The sequence below is a fragment of the Solea senegalensis genome, linkage group LG4 (genome assembly GCF_019176455.1).
Source record: "Solea senegalensis isolate Sse05_10M linkage group LG4, IFAPA_SoseM_1, whole genome shotgun sequence".
NCBI lineage: Eukaryota > Metazoa > Chordata > Actinopteri > Pleuronectiformes > Soleidae > Solea > Solea senegalensis.
The window spans coordinates 5,186,710-5,214,456 of record NC_058024.1 but is presented as its reverse complement, the minus strand read 5'-3'; the positions used below and the strand labels follow the sequence as shown (position 1 = coordinate 5,214,456).

At 43.5% G+C, this 27,747-nt stretch overlaps 1 protein-coding gene across 1 annotated transcript; it reads left to right on the top strand.

Annotated features, from left to right (window-relative positions):
• The first annotated feature begins 813 nt into the window (after window positions 1-813).
• On the top strand, window positions 814-15,590 carry LOC122767554 (anosmin-1-like). Its single transcript, XM_044022878.1, has 10 exons — window positions 814-1,050; window positions 1,766-1,895; window positions 4,032-4,237; window positions 5,373-5,517; window positions 6,445-6,591; window positions 9,156-9,244; window positions 10,385-10,556; window positions 11,110-11,330; window positions 11,962-12,103; window positions 14,104-15,590. Exons 1-10 carry the CDS (start codon window positions 829-831, stop codon window positions 14,160-14,162), a joined length of 1,533 nt encoding a protein of 510 aa, XP_043878813.1. The 5' UTR covers window positions 814-828; the 3' UTR covers window positions 14,163-15,590.
• The last annotated feature ends 12,157 nt before the right edge of the window (window positions 15,591-27,747 follow it).

Genomic DNA, 27,747 nt, shown 5'->3' with positions numbered 1-27,747 from the left:
GGACTGTGCATGTACCAATCAATCAATTATACATGGTGTGTATGAAGTGAGAATAGAGATAGAAGTAACTGAAGTGTCCTGCATACAAAACACGGTGTTGATCACGTTGCCATGGGCATGTTTCCATCCGTGTTTATAAAGTCCGAGCAGTGGCGGGCTGCGCAGTAGCGACAGAGGTCCAGCGCAATAGACTGAAGTGCGAGGTGATTTATGGAGGATTGTGGGACATATTCGGCCTCCTCCTGTACTTCGAAACGCACTTTTCCAATCTCCATCTCATTATCACTGTGCCCGATGCTCAATCAACAACTCACTACGTCTCCACTGCAATAAATTCACTTGAGAGAGAGTGTGACTTGGCTGAACATTTGGCTCCGTCCCGCACTTAATAAATCTCTAATTTATTGCACATGGCCACATGGACTTCTTCTGAAGGGCTGAATGTGGAGCGCGGCGATGCAAATGAACTCCACGTATATGTGTGCATATGTTTGCACTCGTGTATATTTTTGTCTGCAGAAGAGAGAGAGAGACGTTATGTATGCCGTGTCACATACCTAAATGCAAACTATGTGTATCATTACCAAGAAGCCCAGCTAATAAAACACATCACTCCGGCCAGGAAACATCACAATCTGTTACAGAAGAAAGACGAAGCTGTTGACCCACAGCGTGTAATAAATCCACTGCAGTGAGGTCATGTCTCATTTTTCAAATCTGTATCTGTTCCGGTGGTGTCATTTTCTTTCCATTTGACTTCCACTCATGAGAGGGAAAACAACAAATTTCATGTTGAAGTTCACCTATAATGTTTCACACAGCGGTGACATGAACTCTCGGTGTGCACCCTTGCCTGAACTTGCAGGAGTCCCTCTGAAGCCGAGGAAAGAGCTGGTGTTTTTGGAGCAGCAGTCGGGTCAGCTGGAAATCCGCTGGTCGTCCAAGTTTAACATATCCGTGGAGCCCGTCCTTTATGTGGTGCAGCGCCGCTGGAACTATGGCATCCATCCCAGCGAGGACGATGCCACGGAGTGGCAGACAGTGGCACAGGTAGGATTCAGCACACCATAAAGTTGTTGTACCGGTGATTTAAAAAAGAAAAAAGAAAAGTGTTAGTCTCATTATTTGGTCATCATCAGTCACTACGTTGATAGGATTTTATAGGAAAATGAAGCAAGGAAAGAAATAAATTGTACTAATTGTACCCACATAATGCACTTGGGGGTTAAATGACTTCTACATCTACTGTATGTGTTCAAACAAACTCAAACTGACCCGAGGTGCTTTGTGCAAGGTCCACAGTTCCCACTGGGCTTTGACCTGGAAATAAAAGAAGCTGGTACACAGAAAAAAGCAGAAACAGCATGAATAACAAGATGAAATTCAGACTGGTGGAATCACAAATGTAAAGCTACGTGAAGAATGTAATATTTTGAAGTTAATGGATGACAGGCAGACAGTAGTCCGGTTAAATCGCTATAGCTCAACTCAGCTGTGCACGGAAAAGGTTCTGATGGTTGCATGAGTGACTCTTTCGATCATATTTCTTTACCTCGCTGAAGTTTCACGCGCCGCAGCTGTGAAAGTGCAGCGCCGCACTGACAGACCGTTGCACGCGGTTGCGCATTCCTCATCGTCAGTGTCTTTGAAGGTCTGGCAAAGAGAAACACACACAGATGACTGATGCGGACGCAAACTCACACGGGCTGTGACCCCGGATGAACCTTGACCCCTGTGGTTTGCTAACCCCCCATCTGTCCCTCAGACCGCAGAGGAGCGAGTCCAACTGGCCGACATCAGAGCCAGCAGATGGTACCAGTTCAGAGTTGCTGCAGTCAATGTCCACGGGACCCGCGGCTTCACTGCACCCAGCAAACACTTCCGCTCCTCCAGAGGTCTGTATGTGTATGCTCTATGTGCATCTGTTTTTATGTGTGTGTGTGTGTGTGTGTGTGGTCCTACTTTGTGTGTAAGATCCTGTTTGACACCCGCTGCCTCCATTTGTTATGGTTAAGACCTTGGAACAGGTGGAGCCTTTGGGAAAGAGCTTTTAGACCTGCTCTGATTTCTTATTTGACAACACAAACTAAGTGTGTGTAAATATGCCCTCTTCAAGCTTACTTAGCATTTAGCAGTGAAAAGGATCTGTTATGATTTCCCCCCCCTGCACCTCTTTAGAGAACAGAACGAGCTGTTGTTTTTTTTTTTTTAGTGATAACCAAATACTTTTTTTAAGATCTACTCCCAAGATGTTCAGCCTCATGGCACCATGTGCGTCCACAAACTAAATATACATTCATCCCGTTTGACTGATGCCGTTCATACGGCTGACCAGTTTATTTAAGTCGTGAATTAAACCTTTTGAATTTGTTTATTTGCCTTGTTACTGAGTCGCAAATAAGTATTTCCTCCTCACTGTAATCTGTGCGCGCCGCACAGGCGGTTTCTGTTTCCAGTGCCAAGAACTCGGAGTAATGAGGAGTGACTGGGTAGTGCTGAGCATTTTCTCCGTTGTGGTGCAACCAGATCTTCATTTAGGACTTCAAAGGAGGGGTTTCCCCCTCTTTACAGACATATAAAATGTAATATGTCTGAATTAGTCAGGATATTGCAGGTTTCAAATGACTACAAGTGTTGTCTTGCTTCCAGTGGGAGTGATGTAACCGAGGTACACTTCAGATCTTTGCCACAGATTAGTGAACAAGCTCTGATGGTAACAACCAAACTGCCCTCGCCTCCATTTGCAGTGTTAAATGACACTAAATGCCAGCGTTGTCTTGCAGATGTCGTTTGTCCAACGTAGGGCAACTTCGTGTTACAGGTTTCTGATTATAGTATTATGTCTAGATTGTATCTGAGTCGTATCAGACGCAGTGTTTGTTTGACATGTACAATCAGAGCCACGTGCCCTTCAGTGCGCGTATAGAAATGCAGCGGCTGAGGGAGGAGCTGTTGACTTCACTGTATCTGATGTGAAACATAGGAGAGAGAGAGATGGAGTTGGTTACCAGTGGAACTGAAGCTGAAAGTATGAACCACGTTCTGCCAAATACTAAAACGCTGAGCCAAAGAGTGTGCGTGCATGTCTCTGTGCGCATTGACCTGTCCTGTCAATCCAACATCAGGCATCTGCTCCCCTGAGTGTTGTGATGGCAGTCACGCAGACCAAGATACCAGGTGGGAAACGGATTCTGCTGCAGGGAAGGAAACTGATCTCCAATCAGGCCAATCAGTGCCAGAACGCTGATAGATTGATGGGAGCTGTCATGGACTTGATGAGCTCCTGGCGGCTCCATCGTACCATTGTTATTTATATAGTACAGCCATGTCACCTGACTGCAATTTTGCACTATACTATACTTTGTTAGGGCAATTGGTTAGAAACGAATGCTTATTTATCTTGCACAGCCGATGTCAGCTGGTATGGGGAACCGATGTGTTGAATTGTGTTTTTGGATGAGATGAAATGCGTTTCAGGTGGGAGAGGGCAGGGGAGAGGAGAGCCAACTGGGCTGCGGTGTGAATCATTTTCTCATTACAGGCCTATTCCCTCTGGTCTTGTGTTTGGCTTGTGTCCCTACCTGTCCTCCTGCACTGGGCTGACATCAGCAGCAGGCTGGACCACAGCACGTGTACATCCACCAGCTTTACTCTGGACACGCACACACAGACACACACAGACACACACAGACGCACAGGAATGCTGAGTGCGGAGCCAAAGTGAGCAGCATGTGTGTGTTAACCCTGACCTGCACTCTCTGTCCTGCTGAACGCCGTCATAGATGTGACACGACACCTGTCATAACATGTCAGGGCAGATTGTCAATGGAGGACTAATTAGTGTACACAGTGTCACACCGCTCCCCCTCCTCATGTGGTGAACGCTATCTTAGCTTGTAATACATACAACCTGACTCATAGCGCCTTGGCCTAAGATTTCTTACTTACAAGAAAGCAGAGAACGCCTTTGCTGTAATCCCTAAATGTCTGCAGATGTACTCAGATGTTTCTTGCTGCCGCTCCACCTTTAGATCCAGCTGCCCCTCCCAGTCCATCCAGCCTGCGTATCACCAACGTGACAGTGGGTGATGACGGCCTTGTGACAGCTCGCCTCAACTGGACCCTGCCAGAGGAGCCCGATATCCCCGTACATCACTACAAAGTGTTCTGGAGCTGGACGGTCCACACCAAGTCCATGGTGCCGTCCAAGAAGAAAAGGAGAAAGACCTCCAATGGGGTAATCTTCACACACCTGTGACTTGGTCTCGTGTTCTTTCACCGCCTCGTTTTCCTCTTTTAAAAGAGAGACAATAGTCATGCAGTAGGAGTTTCAGCATGTATTTTTCTATCATGTAAGACTATCAGTCACACATAGATTGATGCAATGTGTTCTCTGGTGGTTTGGTTTAGTTTAACCGATGAAAGAACTCAAATGCATCAAGTGTGACAAACAGTCTCCTTCATGGTTCGCGTTTTATCTTAAATTATGTCACGTTGTTTTCTTCAGTTGCTATTTTGGCTCATTCCTCTTATATTTGTGGGTTTATTTATTTATTCATGTTTTACTTATTCTGATACGGATACAAAAAGACAAAAGAAAGTAAAACTGGCTTTTTCTCTGGCCCTTAGTCTGAAGCAACAGTTACACGTGAGCACGTCTACGTTTGATATGACCTTCCAGATAAATGGCATGACAGGACCGTTGACGCAACCAATAAATCACAAGGCTATATGCGTAGCTTAGGAATGACACGGCATTTAAAAAGTTGTTGGAGCTGTCATATATCCAGCAACATGTGGCCTAATAGCACATACCTGTGGCTTGGTATCTGTGAATAACATTTCATTAGAGACTCGAGCTGAAAGACATATTGTCTAGACAGTCCACACACACCTCTATAAAGTCTTCTCCTGAATTAGTTTTTTGAAATGCGGAACAGATGTGGCACTAGGGAGATAGAGGTGGGAGACACCAGACACCTATTGATACATGTACTACTGGTTTCCACTTTGGCACCTTGGGGGTTTGAACGCAGCCTGCTGGTCGCGGAATGTCAAAACACGCACTGTCAATAACAAGAACTCATCAAGCTCACGCTGCTGGTGGAATGCTGGAAGTCAAACACAGCGAGGAAGCCCCGGGAGGTTCTGATAACATGGCTCCCTCACATGATCCTGAAGGCTATCTCTTCACTAGGGTACCTTCGTCGGCTCCACATGTGTTCTTAATAAGCAAGGCTTTCCCACAGGCCCGGGTTGGCCCGGGCTGAGGTGAAGCTGAAGCTATGACTAAGACAGTGATGGGGCTCAAGTGACACTGTGGTGTCTTACACATGCCAACATACCAGTGTCTATTTTTCCTGTTGTCACAGGCTCAGAGCTGGGTGGATCTGGATGGACTTCAACAAAACAGCAGTTACACTGTGGAGCTGCAGGCTGTCACATACTGGGGACAGGTGCGACTGAAGAGCTCCAAAGCTTCTCTCCACTTCAGTACCTCCCAGAATAACGAATCAGGTAAACACTGGTGCCAAAGCTCACAACTGTAGAACCACGAATGAGATTTGTTTCCTTTTCGAGGGAAGGTCTCGAGAATTGTAGGTTGATTGTTTTTTTGAGGCCAATGTTGTGCATTTTCTCACAAATTCTTGACACACAATTTTCAACGACATGAAAAAGAAAACGGGCGAGCGTTCGACCACAATTACCCTTTACATCACCCCAGTGACTTTTTCATCACCACCTTTGTTAAGTGCAAATGAAGAAATGCAAATAAACCTGAATTTATAGTCAATGTGTTAAACCTGCTATAGCACGTCGCCATTGTTATTGTTAGCATGCTGACATTATATGGAGCTCAAAGTGACGCTTGCACTGCCACACAGGAATTCTAATGGCTGTAGATGGGTAATCTTATTACACGAGTATATTATTTTCCATTTTGGGGAATACATTTAGTCAAATAGAAGATGCGCGGCAGCAGGGATGACGGTGTAATCAGTCAAAAGCAGGTTAATGTACCTCCTGAAATCTAACAAAAAACCTTGTGCAGATCCATGTTGGATTGACTGAATCATCCCGACAGATTTCAGTTTCTACTTGAGAGTTGAATTTTGCCAGATTACAGAATGCAGGAATGGCCGAGGTACGCCGACAACACGTCTGAATTCAGCTGGAGCTCCTGCATGTTTAGGACAGACCGAGCTTCTTCAGTGGTAGGAGTGTGTGTGTCTCTAGAGGGAATTGAACCAATAACCTTGGCAGTGATAATACTATGTGTGCCCACCATATAACAGCAGGTCTGTGCATAAAGGACATGCTGTAACTGTGATTTCACAAAGATATAATTGTGTGGTTTTTGTTACCAGGCTGGAGAGTTTGCCACAACACAGTCACTACTATGTCTTCGCTACAGCAGCAAACATTTCTCCTTTCTCTTCCCAGTGAAATCGGTGCTCAAGTCGAAGAAGGAGGAGATATCGCCTCTCAGTTCCACCCTGACCAAACGCCCTTCTGGCCCCCTAGAGGTTGGCACACCCTTCTACCAAGATGGCCAGCTGCAGGTCCGTGTCTACTGGAAGAACCGGGGAGGTATGCGCGCCACTTATTGATGAAACACAGGATTAAATGATCGCTTGGTTCTGTCCATCAATCACCATGACAAATGTACACCATAATAAAATGTTATGACTGATTCTCAGTTGCTTAAACAACGTCGGATCGCTTTTCTAAACGCGGTATCGGATGGTGTGAATGAAATCAATGAAACAATGTGTCTTTGTGAGCGCTGGGTAATGTGAGCGTGGGGCAAATGGGCCCAGAGCTGCACATGGACTGGTAGAGCGGAGCCACCGTTTAGTCAGGAACAATAAACACAGGGAGCCAGAGCCATGCGATGGGATTTATTGACAGCTGCATTTAATAGATCTTCACCCCCTCTGCATTAGCATTGAAGCGACCCATTTTGTTTTACAAGCCCTGATGTCACTGGGAACAGAAATGGCTGTGGGTTGCAGCACTGCGAGGGGTTAACGCCTATAGGAATGCCTGTCCCAGCGGTGTCCATTCCCCAACCTCTCTGTTAGTACCGGAGTGGAAATATGGAAACCTTGAAAGCCATGCTCTTAGGGTAACCTGTCAAGTCCCATTCACTGCTCTATGTTATGTTACTAATATATGTCATCGCTCGAGCCAAACTCCACATCTTAGAGTCAAGAATGCAAAAAACTGGCTGAAGGAGAGGCCTGGTGAGACACCAACTGCTGAATCAGAGTGAGACAGAGTGAGGGGGAAGAGAGAGTTGGCCCAGAACGGTCTGCAAGGTTGGCGTGGACTCCGTGAGCTGAGTGATGCTGAGGGGGATCAAGCATGGCCGGGGAATCACATTGTTGTAGTGCAGTCTTAATCGTGCTCCTGCTCCTTTCTGTGCCGCTTGTTTGCCGTGCCGGTCTGCTGTGTGTGTGTGTGTGTCACTGCCACTCATTAGTGTGAGGGATGACCCTGGCGTTGACTCTGACAACCTGCATTCCACTACTGTAAACATGCAGAAATACAGATGGCCCGGAGAGTTGGAGTTTCTGGACATCTGGATTGTGTGACAGTTTAAAAAAAAAAGGGACAGGTTAACTGAACCGTGATTAAACTCTCACTCATTGTCTCTGTGATCCAAAACAGCCGGGCCTCTGGGCTGACTCCAGCAGACGTAAGAGAATCTTACTGTACACCAGCTCAGATAATGTATCACTGTCTCCCCAGCACACAGACAATAGACAGCAGTCCAGCAGCGGCGGCACATCTGAGGCTCGCTTCCAGTCATGATTTATCCAATGCCGTTGAGGCTCCGCTCTCTACCCGATTCCCGTGTCCCATTTCTTGTTTTACATACCACTTCCCCTCTACGTCAGATCAAGCTCGGCCTATCTTGTTTATTTTTTCTCGATTTCCCGGTTCCCTATAATTTCTCTCTTCTGCTTCCAAAGAGCTCAGGGGCTCCAAGTGCCAGATCTGTGTCTAAGCCTTCAAAGGAGCCCTTTTATCTCCCAACTACAACGCAGGCCCCTGCGGAGGGGTGAACATAGCATAACTCAATTATTAATCTGAGAAGAATTTCACATATTCAAGCAACACAGACAAATGAATAATAAATCTGGTAACATCAGATGAGGGTGATGGGCAAGAGCTACTGTACAGTAATGATGCGGAAATGTGGAGACAGTGAGCGCTCGGCCGCTCCTCCACTCATGACAATATGTAAAGTTGAAACAGAAAAGACGGAGGAATGAGCCTTCAGCGAACAAAAGGAACGCTTTAGGAACGTTGGAAAATCTCGTTACGGAGTTAATGCAAAGATAGACTTTCATGTTTCTCTTTATTATTATCAGAGACGTACTTATCGCGATCATATAATACTGGACACAGTGATGCCAGATCTGATATTAGTTAATATCAGTTAATATCAGCCTGTCAGACTGTCTGTTGGCCCCGCTTTAATGTTCCAGCCAAATACTGTTACTCAAGTACCGGACTGTTATTTCTAATGTATGAAAACCTCCTTTATTCTTAAACCCCAATTATTATCAGAGGGAGAGGGCCAGACGTTTCTACTTCACTACATTTCCACGCCGCACTCATTGTGCGTTGCACTTTGTCTTCGCATGCAGTCGACACATGGTCGCGCTCAAGCGACGGGGACAATTAGTGTTTCTGAAAGACACCCTGACAATGTGGAGGAGAAGCTCGGGCATCAAACAGCCAACCTGGTGCTTCATCTTTGTTTTCCCTGAGCTTTGCAGGAGCAAAGAGGAGAGTAGGACACAATGGTGCTGTGATGCGCTGCTACACACACAACCTGCTCATCAGTGCTTGTGCGCGTGTATAGAATCTAAAATGATGCCCACGGTGACCTCCTCGCCTCAGCAACAATTAGAGCTGATGAAAATAATGATTATTTTAAGCGTTAAGTATTTAGTATTTGATAGTGGTTGTCAAGCAGATGAATTATAAAACCTGACGTTAATAACTTTTCTAATTCATTTGATGCATTAATCACTTTGACACGAGTAATTCACTATTATTATTATTATTATTATTATTCTATTTTATAAGAACACTTCATCTGAATACCGAATACTTTCTAATCCTGCTCTTTGTTTCAGATCCCACCGTGAGTCGCTACCATGTCCAGTGGATGCCGGAGTACTGCAGCCACAACGAGACCCGGGGGCCGGAGAAATCTGTCACGCAGGTTAGTCTCCAGGAAACGCTTCGCACCTCCCCAACGAGAGCTGGATCTCACGGTGCCCAGAGCTACGGCTTGATCAGCAGCTCTGTGCTATGCAAAGCACGTGGCTAAGCTTTTGTCTGGCGCTTAGAAAGGGGACAGCTCCGCTTACGAAAACAACACTCCACCGAGTGAGCCTGCAGGCCTGCTCCGCTGGATCGGCTCTGGACTAAAACGCTGCTTTTTGTTTCGATTATTATGAGTCAGTCGTGTGGTCGGACATGTGGCGTGTTGGCCAATAAAACTGCATTTGCTGAAAAAAAAAAAAGGTTCCCGGAATGGGGGATCATTCATGTCTAACGGGCCCAGTAATGCTGGTGCATGGGTCTTTCCCTTTAGGGTGCAGCAGGTTCTGTGTCTGGGGAGGGGAGGGGGGGTTGAACTTTTTTTGAGTTCAGGCTGATACAGGCTTTGCAATCAACACATTCTTTGAGGAACTGCACTTTGGTTGCTAGGAAATATACATCCATTTTCTATATATCACCGGGAAGGACTCCAGGCCTGTGTTTTTTTATGGGAACACAGTGGCTCATTCACTTTTAATCAAAGCTGTTTCATATCAGAGAGAGAGAGAGAGAGAGAGTATACACACATTTTTTTTTTCTCGGAGTTCTGCCTGTTCATTTACAACATCTTCATTACAAATGTACGATATAATTTCACTGCGATTTTTATTTCCCCCGCAAAAAGAGTTGAGAACGGTGCTTTTGCTTAACATCAACAAATAATTAAAGTTTAAAGTGGGTGCAAAGTGTGTGACAGCTGTGCAAAATGTATTAACATAGATTTACTGGCGGTTTTCCTTTCAAATTACACATGCCTCTACTTTTGGTTATAGCTCCTTAATTAAGTTTGTCTCTGTTTCTGCATTTGGGAGCTGTAAAAAAATCATTTATGTTGCAGTTTGAGTTGGAAAATAGTGGTCTAACCCTAACCATGTGAGTGTTCAAAGTGCTCCTGTAATGTGGGGCATGTTCCTGAGGCCTGAGTGGGAATGTGATCTGCCCCAGCACTGTGTATTTAATTATCTCTGAAGCTCCATGGGACCTGACCTGGGTGACATGTCAAAGTCATCAGGCCTAAATAATGTGTTTCTTGGCTCAGGAGAACTACATCAACCTCCCGGGCCTGCTGTTCTCCTGCAAGTACAAAGTCACTGTTCACATGCTGAAGTCCAAGAGACGTTCCAAGGATGAGAGCACCACCTTCCTCACCCCGTCTTGTGCAACCATCCGCAGCAAGACTCACAAACACATCCCCTGCCCAGGGGAGGGAGGTAAGAGCTCAGCAGTTTGACACCACATTAATACTCCAGAATGTTTCCAGAATACTTGAGGAAATATCGTTGTTTTCGTTGTTGGTATGAGTCGCAGAAGAAGATGGATGCTCCTTTTGTGTCTGTATGACGGGCTCTGTCAAAACAATACTGTCAGACCTGACTAAAGCATCGTGTTAATATTATATACACTGGAGGCAAGAAGCGTTTTTGAAATTTTTTTTGACAATGCTACAGCTATAAAATCATACAAATCCAGACAGCCTCATAATCTTGATGGCCAATATCTAAGGATTGTGCTGATAATATCAGCATCCATGGTTGCTGTTACGTCCGTCTGTTATTGTGTTAAATGTAATTTGTAGAACGAATAGACTTAATTAGCACTGTGTGAACTCATTTGGCAATGGTTTGAATTTTGACAATTAGTTTATAAGCCATGCTCTACAGTTTTCAATATATAATCTCGATTGTCATTTGAATTCCTGTGAGAATATTTGATCATTTTAAAGGAACAGTTAACAAATGTATTCATCGCCTTCTTCCTGAACAGCACCAGGGCCTCCGAAGGTTTTGGCTAAGCCCGAGAATCTGACGGCTTCCTTCTCCAGCAATGAGGGAAACATCACAGGTAATTTCCTGTGGCGCGTGTCCCGAGTGGCTCCCCATCAGCGAATCACGGGCTTCCAGGTCACCTGGGCTGAGATCACCACAGAGAGCCGGCAAAACAGCCTGCCCAACAGCATCATCTCCCAATCCCAGATCCTGCCTCCCGTAAGTCTGTTTTCATTCGATTTTTACTCCCCCAACAGCAATAGAGTAGAGACTGTTTTCAAATGCAGCTGATAAAATATGTTTCACATACTCCACAGTGGGCCGTATACACTGTCATATATAGTCAGATAAATCTGCCTTGCAGTAGGAAACTATGTCCTATATTGAGCGTTTCACTTCACAGCATCTGTCAGAGGTGAGGGTGATTTAGGGATAACACTGTTATGGCCTCTTTGCATGAATCGAGCGATAAGCAGTGTAGACAGACACACGAATAGATCTGAGCGAGTGTTGTGTCCTGCTGGAAGTTCTCCCCCTCCTACCTTTTCATCTGCCTTCGCGTCTCTCCCTTTCATCGTTCCCGCGAGCGCTTCGAAAAAAGACCGCTCTTTGACATAATCTGCTCCATCAACAGCGCGTTCTGCCTATCTGCACCTCCCAGCCTCTGGAGCTTGTCTATAAATAAAACCGCCCACCGCACACGCTATCAAGCTGGCAGCGAAGACGAGCAAGAGGCAGCAGGCCTTGTGAAAACAAAGTCTTTGTTTTCCGTCTGAAAGCCGCGTCCTGTCAGCGTCGAAGGCGCGTTCTGTTGTGTTTCAACTGTGCGTCCTCTCTCTCACTTGTGCAGGATCACAACTTGCTCGTTGTGTCCAACCTGCGGCCGTCCACCTACTACAGGCTGGAGGTGCAAGTCATAACAACAGGAGGGGAAGGTCCCGCCACCGTCAAGACCTTCCAGACCCCCAACATATTACCAGTCATTCAACACCGTGAGTACTACGTCACTGCTATGTTACACAGAAATGTAAGAATTGAATTTGGGAGTCGAAACAGTAACAAAGGGCTTAGTTTGATGATGTCGGGAAGCAGCGTGGGATCATAGGAATTGTTGTCTTGCAGTCTCAGTTGGTTCTCGTGTGTGTTTTATGGGGAAAGAGTCAACACACAGCGAATGCCAGTGAGCATTTGGGATCCTTAGTGACCAATTAAACAAAAAAAAAAAAAAGTTATAGCAGAGATATTGTTTTATATCTTTAAATAATATCCTGTCCAACTTGAAAAGATTTCATGATGCTCTATGTTTGTTTGTGTTCGTAAACCGAGCAGCAGCCAGTACCTCACCGCTCACCAATAAACACTTGCCTGTAAAGAGTCCGAGTCAGAAATAGTCCAGGTCATTACTTTGTGTAAAATGGCTTTAGCCGTATGCATTTACTGTTTTGTTTTACGATCACTTCACAGTGATATTGTTTTTCTCGCTGTAAGTTGGCAGCTGTTGTTGTAGGAAAAAAATGATCCACTTTCCATGCATAAAACGGCCAATTAACGGACATAGTGAGGCTTTTAAAGACAGATATTTCCCGTCGTGAAATGTTAAGAGACCTGAAGAATGAATTGCCAAAATAAATAAATAAAAGACAATGTTGCTTTATGACTGTAGACAACTGTTGCTCTCATCCACTTAAATATTGTGACGTCAGACTTCATTCGAGTTTGTTTCACGCTGCATTCAAGTCGACAAGACATCAGCAGTTTAAAGGAAAGATGCCTTGCTGGTGACACCTTTTGTGTTGTGCAGCATGACGACTGCGGAGGTTAAACACAATAGTGGGTGTTAAGCTCAGCAAATGGAAAAGATGTGAAAAGCGTTTAATATCAAGATAACAAGTCGAGGTGCTGTGTGTCTGTAAAAGCGAGAGCCGCAAAAGTATGGAATTAGATTAGTGTCATTATCATCAAGCAACACTTTTCACAAAACAAGCAACACTTTATGAATTGAGCAAACAAAAAATACACAAATTGCACATAAAATATTCATTCAATCATTCCAAATTATTGTGTTTTATTTGTTTGAAAATTTTGCTTGCTCCAAACTTTCTGTTTGTGATACTGCCCATGGGTGGGCCTTAGGACGCTGCCTGCTGATTGGCTATTGAGTTTTGGAGCAACAGCTCAATGGACTGGAAGTAGACACGGACTTGGAGTCACTGTCCGTCTTAAACCAGCTGGTAATATCTCAAAGATAACAGATAGTTTCCCGTCCAGACAGTGACTCCATACTCATGTTGACTTACTGTCCACTGAGCTGTCGCTCTGCAACTGAGCAGCCAATCAGCAGGTGGCTTCCTAAGCCCCGCCCATGGTCAGAATCGCAAAAAAAACAACAAAAAACCAGGGAGCGCAAACACGAAAGTGTCGTAGCGAGCGAAACTCTGATCATTGCAAACAAAAAGTGGATTTTCAAACAAATTAATTGCAATAATCTTGAATGATTCAATCAATATGTTATTTGCAATTTGTGTATTTTGATTTTGTGGTTCATTTGTGTTTGCTCAATTCATCAAGTGCTGCCTGCTTCATGAGAAGCTGAAACAATTACTCGATTACTAAATGAGATGAAGCTTTTTACATGATTAAAACAAGATTTCTGGTTGTTTAAGCTTCTTAAATGTGAATATGTTCTTCGTTTCTTTGCTCCATATAACAAAGAAATCATTAAAAGTGAATCATTTTGGTTCGTGGACCAAACAAGACATTCGACAACATCCTCATCAACAATTTTTTTAACGTTTTCTGACAGTTAATGGACCAAACGATTGCTCGATTAATCGATTCCGAAAAGAATCGCTAGTTGCAGCTCCAACTGACGCAAATCTAAATCCCTAAAACAGCACATTGGTGCTGAAAATGATGAGAGTGTCTTCAATTATTAACAGCATCATAATCTCCTGAGTGGTGAATGACAGTTGCGTGGGATTTTCTGTTTTAGGACCCAGACTTCGACAGCACCACTCTCATCACCAGAAGCCGTCAGTGGAGAGACACTGAGTTGAGACGAGCGCAGTCAGGAGACATATCAGTGGCTCTCTGCTCTAGTCTGTCAGGAGAGGAACGTGTGGAACCGGGACAGAAACACAGCAAACCAGAACATGAACTGACGCCCCCTGCTCGTGAATTATGGCTCCATCCTCTCAATCCGGGCTCAACACAACACAACAGATTTCCCTCTCAATCTCACTCTCTTGACTGACACATGGTACCGGGCCGGGTTGGTCTGTATAATGAAATCACAGGCAACATAGCATAGAGGTGTAAGTGTACGATTTTGGAATCCTCTCATTCGACATATTAACCATTTCAGTTGGATTTGATCGGACGTTTATCGATAGGAAGTTGCGTACATGGTTTAAACCAGTGTTTCCCAAATTTTGTTTTTTTTAAGATAACAAACGGTTGGAACCCAATTCACAATATAAATTTAACAATACATTTTTATTTTTTTTATTTTTTAATTGCAGCATGTAACCTTATTTAGAAAAGGCGAGTCAGCCATGTCTGGGAGATATTAGTTTGATAAATGAATCACAATTTCATTTTTTCTGGAAAACATTAACACCAATATTAAGTTAAAGGTTGGAAAAAAAAAAATTAGCAAATTTATTTTTTGGCGACCCCCATTCGATGACTCATCGAGTTCCCGACTAAGTCTGTGGGAATTACTGGTTTAAACAAACAACAACTTTGGCAGCCGGTCAGACGTGGATTGAAGGCGATGCCAGATATGTAAAAACAACTGTTTATTCATGGCAGCAGAAAAAGAAGTAGAAATTCATCTATTTATTTTGTCTTACCCTTTAAAGAGGTGCGGAGACACAAAGTCAGTACTGATGGAAAATGTAACTTAAGTCGTCGTTGTCTAACCCCAGAATATTTCATGTAGTATGTTGCATGTAGTACATTTGATTTTCTTTTTTTTTTATTATTAAAAACTGTAAATGAATTACTTGCTTCAAATTGAAAGCTTGTAATGGTTTTGCATGACAACCATTAGCATTCTGTCGGCATGAGATGATGTCTGTGTTACCTCTTTTCAATATGTTAGCAATATTTCATTAACAGATTAACAAAGATTATTATATTGGGAGTAATATGTAATGTTTATTAATGAAATTATAACTTGTGTGGCAACGATGAATTGTACATGTTCTTGGCTGTAGAAATATTTGTCGTGGAGCAGTCAGTGAATGTCTATATTTATTTATGTGTGTGCATTTCAAAGGTTTGGTTTGGATGTGTGTGAATGTGTATGTTCTGTGCGTTTTAGTCTCAATTTGTTTGTTTGTTTTTTTGGAATCGGCAAAAATCTTGTAAAGACATTTTGTAAAAATTGAATTGTAAATACAGTCTTATGTTACATGTTATTTTTCCATGGTAGAAACTGTACAAACTGCTAAGTAATAAAATAATCCTTAACCAGTTTCCTTCACTGTTTGTTTAATTGAATCTGCTGCAGGGGTAAATAGTGATGCTTCTCCTCCCTCTGCTTATTGGCAGTTACTGCTGCTTATTTTGGCTGTCTGGTCCACCACGGCACAGTCTGTGTACAGCATATTCACTGATCGGTCCAGGAGGCTGAGACATATGCACTCTATGCAAGTCCAAATAAACAGGTCATCTCGCGCCGCAGCCCGACTGAACTTACCATCGGCCCTCGACATAACGCTCCGCTTCTCAGAGCGCTTGTGTGTTTGAAAAGCGTTAAATCCCTCCTCTGCTCAGCAGCCCTTTCACCCTGGTAAAAAAATGAAAAGTGGAAATGTTTACAAGAAAATAAAGCTCTGAGGGACACCGTGAGGCTTAGGCCCGCGCTAAATGTGTGGAGTGTGTACTTGTGCTTGCTGAGTTCCTGTATATGTTGAATGGAGGCCTTTTCTCGCACGTATATAATAATCCTGACAGCAGCGGTTTGGCTTTTAAACAGTGGACACACACGCGAGTGAGACAAGTTTGTTAACACCAGAGATCCTGTTCAGGTCTTTAACATGATGTCGTTCCTTTCCTGCAGAACGTTTGTGTCATTACAGGATATGAATTCAAGCTCTGTGAGCGCTCGGTGCTTGGATTGCAACTCAATATATATCAGTGTCTTGAATACAAACATCTGCATCAGCCGTGACGGTGTCCAGCATACAAATCTAGCATTATGAATATCAACACGGCATCACTGATTGGATTTTCTTTCACTTCATTATGTGGCTGCTCTGCAAGGGTCATGAGCTTCACATTGAACCAGAACAGGGGGAAAATGTGATCTCACAGATTCTGACATTGATCGGTGCTGCCAGATGGGCTGGCTCTGGGTTTTTCCTCAAACCGCTGATCTGACATTTTCACACTCAACAGTCTCTGAAGTTTACTCAGGATTGAACAGAAACACAGTTCTGCAGACAGAAACGCCCATGTCGCTATATACAACGCGTCCATCCCTGACGCAGGTGTCAGCCAATAACGGAAATCTGAGGCTGCCGTGGACGCAGACTCACCAACACTTGACAGGCGGAGATGGGAAAACAGATCTGATGAATTTGGGTTTACAGGGGTTCAACAGCCTGAATCCGTGGACCCAAACTGCCTTGTGTCAACAGTCCAGGCTGCAAGTGTCAGTGTAATGATGTGGAAAATCCTTTCTTCCTACTGTATGTGAATGTTGTTGACGACCGTGTGACGTCCCTATTTTATCTATATCTAATGTCTACTTTCAGGACCCCATAACAATGAGTTCAGTGTACTCCAGGCCTTCCCAGCTCTAAATCCGAAAGAAAAACGTTAAGGATGTGGTGGGACCGGATGAGAGACTGGCAGCATGGATGAGAGATCTGCAGACGTGATGTGATGCAATCAAACATGGACCAGAGTCAGTGAGCGGAATCCTTTCCAACGGTTTGTGAAATCCATGCCACGAAGGAATGAGGCTGCTATGAGGTTGGCGAGCCTCTGTGTTAACACAGCGCTCTGAATACAGTGCATGGTGATTCCAGATTACAAAAATGAACAATAAATGATCCGTACACTGCAATCGAGAATAAACAAGTGTTTGTATTGAGATATTGGCATTACTTAGTGTAGATGAGAAAACGGCAATTAGTAAAGTCAAAGAAAACTCTCCATCAAAACTATGAAAATGCCTAAAATGTCTGTACTGATGCCTTTCAGTCTGAAGCCAAAAAATCCTTTGTTTGATTGTTGATGATAGTTCTTAACGTTTGCGCTTGACTTCCCTGCCTCACACACACACCCCTCCTTCTCCTCCCCACTCCCGCTGTTTATTGAGTGTATGTGTTTAAGACAAGATGTTGCCGTCCAGATGTTTAGGCTTGAAGGCCATTCTTGTCACCATATTCCACAGCGAGAGACAAATTATCCTAAGCCTTTGTTTTCACACACTCAGCCTCTCAAGGCAATCGCCGCTCTGCCGCTCACTTCTCAGGGACGTTGTTTATGTACAGTTCTATTATGTCACAGGAGATTAGTTCCCTTTGGTCTGCGCACACTAATCCCTCACTCTTTTCTCGGAGCCAGGCCAGTGTTTCACCAAGGCTGCCTTTTTCTATGCGAGCCAGCCCAACCCCTCATCCTTTCAGGCTGTCACAGTTCCCTCTCGACAAAAACCAAATACCATGGCCCTCAAGTGTGAAAACCACAAAACAAAAGGGCCTCTAGCCTCCTTTGAGGCATGTTGCAAGACATCCAAGTGTATGAGGACATAAAAAAAGGGGAAAAAACAAAAAAAAAACAACTAAATAATAGGCGAGTCGGGAGTACAAAAGCTTGTTTCTGTGATGGTACAAGGCCAGCGAGGCCTTATTCAGTTTGCGTGGCATTACGTCCCTATTGTGAAAGTCAGACAGAGGATGCCGCGTTCAAATATAAACACATCTTTCTGAAAACAGTATTATTCATTTGGCCCTTTGAATAATCCCAGTCGGTTAAATATTTACCCGTCTTCTGGTTGACATCAGCCCCTATTTTATTAGAGGGGAGGATAACGACACAGTGAGTCCTTTCAGAGGAGCACAACAAAGATGGGATGTTTCTCCCACACATTTCCTCTGACCCTCTGCACCCGTTCTGCAGATTAACGCCGCAATGAGCCGTGCATCGCTATTTATCAAATCTAAGCCACTTTTATGGGTCATCCTGGCGAGCCGAACAACTGTAACGTTACTCCTGAAAGGACGGGTGGAATTTCAGTTTCGATGACAGGTTGAATCCTATTTTGACTTTGAACTATGAGGCAGAGAAAAAAAAATGAAATGGATGGACTCCTCATTCCCCTTTTCAGATCGTAACCTGAACAGTTTTTTTTTTTTTTGCTCTCATGTGAGTTTCAGGTCAGTGAGCTCATCGAGCGGAGTCAAGCTGCAGATTACTACCACCTGGACTATGTCCACTTACGCTGCTACTCTTTCAATATGATGAGATGGAATATATTGTCTGTTGGGATGGATGAAAAATAACCAGAGTGTTCTCCTCCTCCTCCTCCTCCATTAGGAGAAGCAATGTTGCTTTAATGCTGTGGTGTGGTGAGAAATCTGACCTTGCCCTGGGCAGTGGCATGTTTCTGCTTAGGCTCTGGTGAGTGGGACCAGGCAGGGGACACATGAAAGGATCTCTCTGTCAGGCCACAAAGATGTTCAGTCTGAGTCTAATGAAGACCAGAACACATGGACAGACCTGAGAACATGCATGCCACACATTATACAAGCACTGGGGCTACAACACTGTCGACAGACATCAGCGGCGTTGTGTTCTTCTTCTGTTCTTTCAAGGGTGACAAGGCCTTGATAAGCACATGTGTAAGAAGAAAAAAAACAAAAAACAGCACTACGAGGACAGTGAAATAGAAACACACACACACACACACACATATCCAAACAGATAATATGCTCGCTGCCTTTCATTTTCATTAACTGTTTCCTGTGTCTCTGCAAAATGTTTCTTCAGCGTGTTTTTTTGCAGATAAAAAAGCAGCAGTAAGATTATTTTTGGGTGGTATTTGAATGTAGTCAGCATTCATTGTGCAAGGTCTTTTGATTTAACAATGTCTCATAATGTACAGTGGAGCTGCAGCTGCCAGATAATGTTGTAACACACACATGTGCAGTAAAAATGAGCGTACATTTTTTCTGTAACTGTAATTTACAATGAGGAAATGCAAATGAGCATCCCAATGACCTACAAAGGGATTTAAACCGGAGCTACTTAACTGTGTTGTACATATTTAGTCGACTGGAGATCGATGAACAACAGGTATGCAACCTCCTCGATACAGTTTCCCCTCATACTGTGTTAAGACGCCCTTTTGGTTCGTCACAGTTGGGGTCAAAGGTAAACAAGAGGTCCAGTGTGTTTGTGTTTACAGAGAAAACGCCACCAGCTGAGTCATTATCACAGCCTCTCTGTCCAAACCAAACAGACGCACAAAGTGAGGAGATCAGGCAGGAAAGTACCTTCCAGACTGGGGGTAAAAGTTTTCTTATAATCCCATGTGATTAGTGTTAATCCCCTAAATGCTCTTCCCTGAGAATAAACACACGTTGACCCTTAGTGACCAGCTCTTAATTAATGAAGTTAGGATGTTTGGGCATGCTGATATCTCTCCACCGAGGTCAATCCAGAGTTACAGTTGGTTTGTTTGCAGCTAACATTAGTTCCAAACGACACAATTCACTTTTAAAAATCGAGCTGGTGTCAGCTTTTCACAACACAACACGCCCCCATGCGTGACTGGAGGTAAGGGGCAACTTTCCGTCTGTGAAGTGTGTGCGCGGGGTCGGGAACCGGGCCTCAGAGGCGAGGCAAAGTTCACAGGTCAGCGTGTACCCAGGAGCATGGGCAAGGCCCAGGCTCGGGGGACAGGGGTGGAAGGGTCAGGGGTTGAGTTCAGACGGAATCCACGCAGAGGATGTTGGATTAAATGTTGTCAGGGGGAGAGTGAAGAGCTTCGCTCACCTTTCCTGCTGGGTCGTCTCCTCCAGGCAGGCACAAAAGCCGACAGATCTCCATCGCTGAGCACTAATTCAAAGGTGTTAAAAAGATGATACAGCTTCCACACGGGGCAAGGACACATGATGACAGGCACCGTTTGATGTGTAAACACCGCGCCTCACTCGGCTTCCTTGGTGTATTGAGATAAATTGTGTGACAGCAACAAAGAGCCGAATATAACACATTCTATTTGGAGAACAAAACTTGCACTGGCTCAAACGCGGCTCCACGTTTTTTAAAAAAATCTGTCTTTGTTGCTGAGTGTGTGCTGTTCTCCCTGGACATGGAAGGACTGATAAAAACCAACACAGACTTTACACTGAAAAGAATAATTGAACCTGTCGGTTTACATACAGTAAGATTGCATCTGAGGTCAGTATTTTTCAGCACTGTGGAGTTTTTTTTTCTTTTTCTTCCCCAAAAAACATTTCTGTTAAATCACTTTCTTGTCTTGAGTGAATCAAAAATGAGGCATGAACATAAAAAAAACCAAAAACCCCAGCATGAAATTGATTAGCGAGTAAGTGAACAGCTTATATCTACAATCACACTAAAAGCTTTTGCAACATGGAACAGCGGTTGGCTCCACGAATGAATTAGCACGAGAATAATGGGATTCTCCGTTTGTTTTTATTGAGTCGGAAGAGGTTGATGTAAAACATCGTAAAAACAAACAAACAAACAAAAGGTCTCGCCACCGCAAAAGCCTGCTCGTGTGTGTGTGTGTGTGTGTGTGTGTGTTCCAAGGCTGACAGCTGATTTCCATGCTTGATGATCACAGGCACCATTGATTGTGATGCTGACGAGCAGGCGCGCTGTGCCCGTGGCGTACGAAGGAATCTGGACATGTTTAAAGCGCCAACTTTCATGTTTTTTCATGCTGTTCTGAAGCCTCATGCTGATGTTGCGGGTCAGCTGCTTCTCATTTAGGAAACATGATGTCAAACAGAGGGGTCCCGGCTGGTGAAAGTCAACTGCCCTGGCTCTCCGGTCATCGGGCTCTCTCGGCGTACACGTGTACGACAGCCGCGCTGCAAAATGTGATGTGATGACTTTGGTTTTGAGTTGCTAACGTGTCGCAAAAACAGAGAAGAATCGTGAGTGAGGCTGTTAATGTGAAGAGAAACGCGGCGTGTAACTCTGACCTCTTCACACACAATAAGCCACAAAGTTGTGACGACGCGAGGAATCTCCACGCTTCTGTTGGCGAATGAAAGAAATAAGAAAAGTCATTTGGATGAAATAATATTTGTTTATCCAAATGACTTTTCTTATTTCTTTTGTAAATCTTTTTATACATTTTTGCTGAGTCTAAGTCTAACTGGATCTTTATTTTTTTATGCCTAAGTTCATGTTTTATGAAATAGTTTTTGTACTTTTATTGTTCTGGATCTTTAATGCTGTTATTTTGTAGAGCACTTTGTGGGTTGTTGTAAAGATATAGTTACATAAATGAAGTGCATTTCATACAATATAACTTTGATTAAGTTCATACAACATAATTGTGTTAAAATAACTTGGAAAAGTTTATGCGACATATTGTGTTAAAGAAACTAGGATTAAATAATTTGGATTAAAGAGTAAAGTATACTTTGTGTAGGACAATCAAATTGATTTAATATTGGTGTGTTTTGTTAAATACTACTTTTTAAAAAAAGGAATTGGCTCAATTCAAACTATAACTTGCAACTTTTTAACTGTTTAATTAAGGTCACCAAATAAATGTTTCTTTTGCCCCAAAGCCTAGTTACTGTTCTATGCAGCATAAAAACAAAAAAAACCAACAATAATAATAATTATTATTTAGTTCTCCAACACTTTCACGAGTGGAGTTTATGACCTCAGTGATGAGTGCTGAGTGTTTCCTGCTCTTGTTTGTCTCAGAGGCGTCGATGTAACCCACCGATGCGTTCCATTTTACTATTTGTGTTGCTGAGGGGATAACGGGGATATCGCTGAATGAAGTGGACGCCTGCAGTTATGAGGCATGAACGTTTCCACACTGGACGGATCAGGGGTATGAAACAAAGCGAGTGACACACTGCTCGTAAATCGAGCGTGTGCTTTCTTTAACCTGCTCGGAAACATCAACAGTTCCGTTTGTGTTGAGGTGCTGAGTGGAGCGGAGATTTAGGCGAGCTGAGGGATTCCTGTGATTCACTGTCAGGACGAGCTACCGTGCCCATGCAGCCTATAACACATTTATGAGTAAAACACGTGGTGCGCATGTTAGAGAGGTTAACACAGGATGGTGAAACAGGGGATGATCTCTCTTTTTTTTACCACGCTTTGATGTTAAAGAGCCTGTTAACCGCGCCCCACCTTTAGGATGACACGATCAGCTTCTTATCCCGAGAATCTGCTTTTCATCACTTGTGACAGAAACCTCCAGAGTATTACTTTTCTGGCGTCAGTTCACTCACTCATGAGACTGTCTCATCAAACATGCTGGCCCTTCCTGAAGAACTTCACACCCGCACATTGTTCCAGCCGAATTTGTATGTGCTAAAGCAAACAAACAGATAATGAATGACTTTGCAGCATGACTCTCACATCTGTGACCGCACGACGTTGCCAGATCTCTCCCTGCTCATCTTCTCTCATATTTAAAGCCCTCCAAAAACAATGAAATAGTGTGCACTTGCGATTGAAAACAGCTTTCATTAAGTGAATCAAGCAATATCTCGGCATTATATCATTCCAGTTTTAAAATAGACCATTGGAAACATCACAGTAATTTGGTTAAAATGGACTGACAGCCCGGTGAGTTACTGTCAGAGCGCCAGTCGCAGAAGAGTGTTTCTGATTTCTCTCGAGGAGAATCCTTCACCTCCCCAGCAGTCCTTTTAATATAAGGGCAGAGCCTTTCATCTGCTCCTCCAAAGCAAAAAAAAAAAAGCTCTTAATGCTTTGCAGATTCTTCTCAGCTCTGACAATATTTTACCATCATCTCTTTAGTGGTTCTCTGGATTGACTTTCAATTAATCTTATGTAAAAGGAAAACGCATTAGAGTTCAGACAGAGTCGACCTCGTGTTTTACAACTGGCTTTATGGCACACGTGTGTGCGTGCACATAAGCTCTGATATACTTTTACATCCTCACGCAAGTAATGAAACATTTTTCCATGTGAAGCTCCGTGAATAGACCAGGACGCGGACTTCACCTGTGTTCATACGTTTGTTAGGACACGTTTGTGGCTCCAGCCGAGACAAAAGTCTTGAACACAACCTCCACTAAAAACCACCAAGACTCATTTCTACCCTTTTTTTACACATGACACAAACAGACGTGCAGTATGTGGCATCGATCCCTTCATCTCACTCTCGGCGGGAAATTAAATGCATGTACACTGAGGAGTAAAAGATAAAAAACTCTACTTGTCAAACTCGTCTTAATACTCCTTTAATCAGGCCGCTGTGTCGAACTCAAGCTGAGGTTGTCTGGATATTCATCTGTTCTATGTGAAGTCTCTATGGGTTTTCTTCCCCTTTTTTTTTTTGCCTCCGGGCACAACACTCTGATCTTTGATAAACTAAATTACCATGCCCAAATCAAGAGCAGGAAGCCACGATATGTTCGGATAACACAAAAAGAAAACACCGTATTAACCAACCGCCGTAGTGCTCTCTGTGAAATTGCTGTAGTACTCCTCTGGGCTCGCTGCATGATCTGACTTTCATATAGACAACCAACCGCTGACTGCCAAGAATAGCACTCAGTGCTGATGTGTCTGGCTTTTGTTAGCAGAGGACAGGTTTGTGTCAAGCACAGCTCTCTGCTCGGGCTGATGCGTGCTGTTGTCGTGGTTGGGGAAAAAGATTGCGCACAACTGTTGTGTGCACTCACTCACTCAGCAACGGCGGCCATGCCGGGGCCGAGACGTAACTCACCTCGGATCAGCTGATCCCCTGCCAGCGTGTGTCATCGTGTACTGGTGGAAAAAAGGACAAATAAAAGGGACTTTTGAACAGGTGTCCTGTCCCGAACACTTCGTCTCTTTCATTCTCTTCTTTAGCATTTGCTGCGAATCTGATTCCCAGCTCACTCACACTCGCACACTCACCCACGCTCATGCTTCTTTACACAAAAGAAACAGTGTTAGTCTTTGGCATTTGTCAAGGATGAAATCTGTTTAGCAAGAGAGAGAGTGCCTTTGACTTTGAGCCCTATAACATATTTTATGAGAAAGGACTGAATTGAGTTAAAGTGTCTTTTTTTGGGGATAAAGTTTCTTTGACTGTGATTACTCGGCTGTTTTGTGATCCCCGCTCAACGAACTAAAACTTCTCATGAAGTGTGGTGTCGCTACAAAACAAAATCCGGTCACTTTCTCTGCTTGAAGGTCTGCCAGCCGCGGAGGGGGCTGTTTTTAATTGACTCATTGTCCACATGGTTGGGATATTCACAGGCATTGCCACGGGCAGGCTCCCTCTCATCAGAAGCTGCTGTTGGTTGAACATCTCAGATCCGAGGCCAGTAATTGAATCGATGGGGTTTTGATTGATGTTTAGAGGAAGTCCCTCTCCTATTTAAATATTCATGGGTCTGTAGCCTGCAGGGGCGAGACAGGAATCCAAAGCAAACCTGTGCAACAACAATAGCAGCTCAGATTTACTCCTGTCTGCTTTTCATTACAGTAAATGCGCTCTCATCTCTCATGCATTCCCGCTCTCCGCTCCACTGGGCTCCACCTAATGAAGGCTATTTGGAGTGCAAGCCTACATGTATGGAATAAAAGGACACTCCCATCATCTTACTGTTTGGGTAAATAAATGCCATGAGACACATGAACGAAGCAGCGTCAAGGCAGAGGGGAAGCAAGTGGATTTATGTTTCTCCGCGCTGCACCAGCTGCTGCACTTACTTTTGTTTCAGACCACAGATTAAAAGTGACTGCAACGCTACTTCATTTGAAACTCGTGCAACTCGTGTTACAGGTGTTGCCTCTGGCACCATGTCTCCTCTCCTAATGTGCTCATGGATCTTTCGAAATCCCTGCAAATCCCACTAGAACAGTGTCAATCACGGGAGGCCGCAGTCTGTCGCTGCTGCAACGCAGACGTGCCGCGCCGAAAATACTCACACACACACACACACCATGAAGCATGTGCAAGAACGCAGCATTATGCATGATTTAGTCTGTGGCTTGGAACAAGTCCCCTCTATGATAATACACGAGGAATGCCTTTTATCTTCACATCAAGTGGATTTAAGCGATTGTTTTAGTCTGCATTACCATGAGACAACATCAAAAACATTACCGGCTGCGTGAAAGCTAAATGTCAACTACGACAATCAAAGGGTATAAAGTCGACAATAGGGCCGCGGCGATACTGCACTGCACTTGTGTTATTGATTTGGTCGTTAAAACTCTGGTGCTTAACTCTTAAACATGAACAAATTAGATTCAAACCATTGTCAAATGAGGTCACACGATGTTGATTAAGCCTGATCAGCTCCACATGACTCTCTGCGTTGCTCCAGTGCAGTGGTATTAAGACCTCGTGTTGTGTTGCCCGGCGACATTCCTGCGCTGCACGCAGGAAGTGATTTGTTTTGTGTCAAGAACGATGGATTCGACATCAGCATTGTGCTGCGAATGGCAGCAGTCTCACTTTTTGACAGGCAGGTCTGATGGTAACGGTGGACAGATCCTGAGCCGCACACACACACACACACACGCACACACACATATTGCAACAGGCCCACTTTTTGGCAAGCAACTAATAACTGCTGCACCTTTTTTTAATCTCATGTGTCATAATGTTTTTATACAAACGTGATTTATACACTTTTAATTATTATCCTATTTATCAACCACTTATAAATGAATGTATTATGATGATATGATTGCTTCAAGGATATTTTCATTCTAAAAAAAAAAAGGCCAATAGTAATTATCACAGGTGATTAAAGAGAGATTTATACAGTTTTAATTATTAACCTATTTATCAACCATTTACAAATTATTTTATTGGGATAAAACCCTTTATATTGAAGGCAGTTCCTTTAATATAAGAGTTGCGTCAAGGATATTTCATCCTAAAAAGGCCAGTCGTAATTATCAGAGGTAAATAAAAAGCGATGAATCATTGTGCCACTTTGGTGTCACATATACTAAAAGTGCAATAATGCACAGAGATGTATAATTACAACTGCAAGCGACTCAAGAACGCAAGCTCTTCCAAGTAAACGTCTCCCGATGGGAGACGGATGACTCATTAATATCAGTGTCATAGAGCACAGTGACGGGTATGGATTCCTGGATGCCTTCAGTCTATTCATTTCTCGTGTGACCCGGGCGTCTCATTAACTGCCAACTTAGAGCAGTGTGAAAATCCACCACCACAACCCTGAGAAGGAGAAGAAAAGTCAAGAAAAGTCAAGAAAAATAAAAGCCTTGATGGAAACGAATTCACCCACTTATGAGCCAACAAACACAGATAGAATCTGGGATTGAGAGCAGTGAAAGTGAGAGCAGCACTCGCTGCAGTGGGAAAACAAAGATCCATGAATTGTCTGCAGATATGTTGTCTGCATGGAATTTGGCTTTTCTTTCCACATTTCCAATCGAGGATTTAATTAAGAAAGAGTTTGTTTGAGGAGAACTGTATTCTAACAATAATAATAATAATAATAATAATAATAAAAGCTCTGTTCCATAGTCAGACACACAGCTCATCGTTCCGCCATCTAAATATTCATTTTTTTATTTTTTTTTACCATTGTGTGTCATTTGTCAACACATTTAACTGAATGTATGTATGAAGCCAGCTCATTCCTTGCTAATGAAGGAGTTATGCTTGGCCATCGGCGATAAAAAAAAGAAAAAAAAAAAAGAAGAAGCCGGTTGTGTGGGCTTTTCTCTTTTCACTGACAGAGAACGCTTTTATGAAAATGAGAAATACTCGCGTAAGAAGAACTCACGTGTTGTATTATGTGCTCTTTTCTGTGTGTTTCATGTGACAAGCAAGCTCAGTCAAATAGGTCTGCTGATTCCCAGCAGTGCCTTTGAAGTGAGACACACAGTGGAGTGAAGCATAATATCCCGAGGGTCCCATTTAGTATTTGGGAAAATAAACATTTGCCAAAGCCAATCTTGTATGACTGATTCTTTGTGTGTGTGTGTGTGTGTGTGTGTGTGGGAAACGAGCCAATGGTATTTTTACAGTCTAATTAAAATGATAGGTGTCCACTCAGTCTTTGAGGAGTATGTGATGATTTCATTATTCAGTCTTTTTGAATCCAGAGAGAACAAATCTCATGATACAAAGTGTGGAATCTGTACACACACACACACACACACACACAGGTAATGAAATAAACACACGGCAACGTTAAACAAACATCACATTTGGATGATTGTTTTCCACGTTTTCCACACTGTCGCCCGCGCTTTCCTTCCATTTCATGAATGAAGACGAGGAAAGCAGCAGACGTTGTTGTATTCCCACATGTTATTCCAAAATTAGGCTCAATTTGAGAAAAACAATAAATGCAAGGTCCATTTCATTGCACTTTTTCAGCCATAGCACATATCTTCATCAGCAGATCACGCTCAAATTTCCGTTTGGCTCCATGTG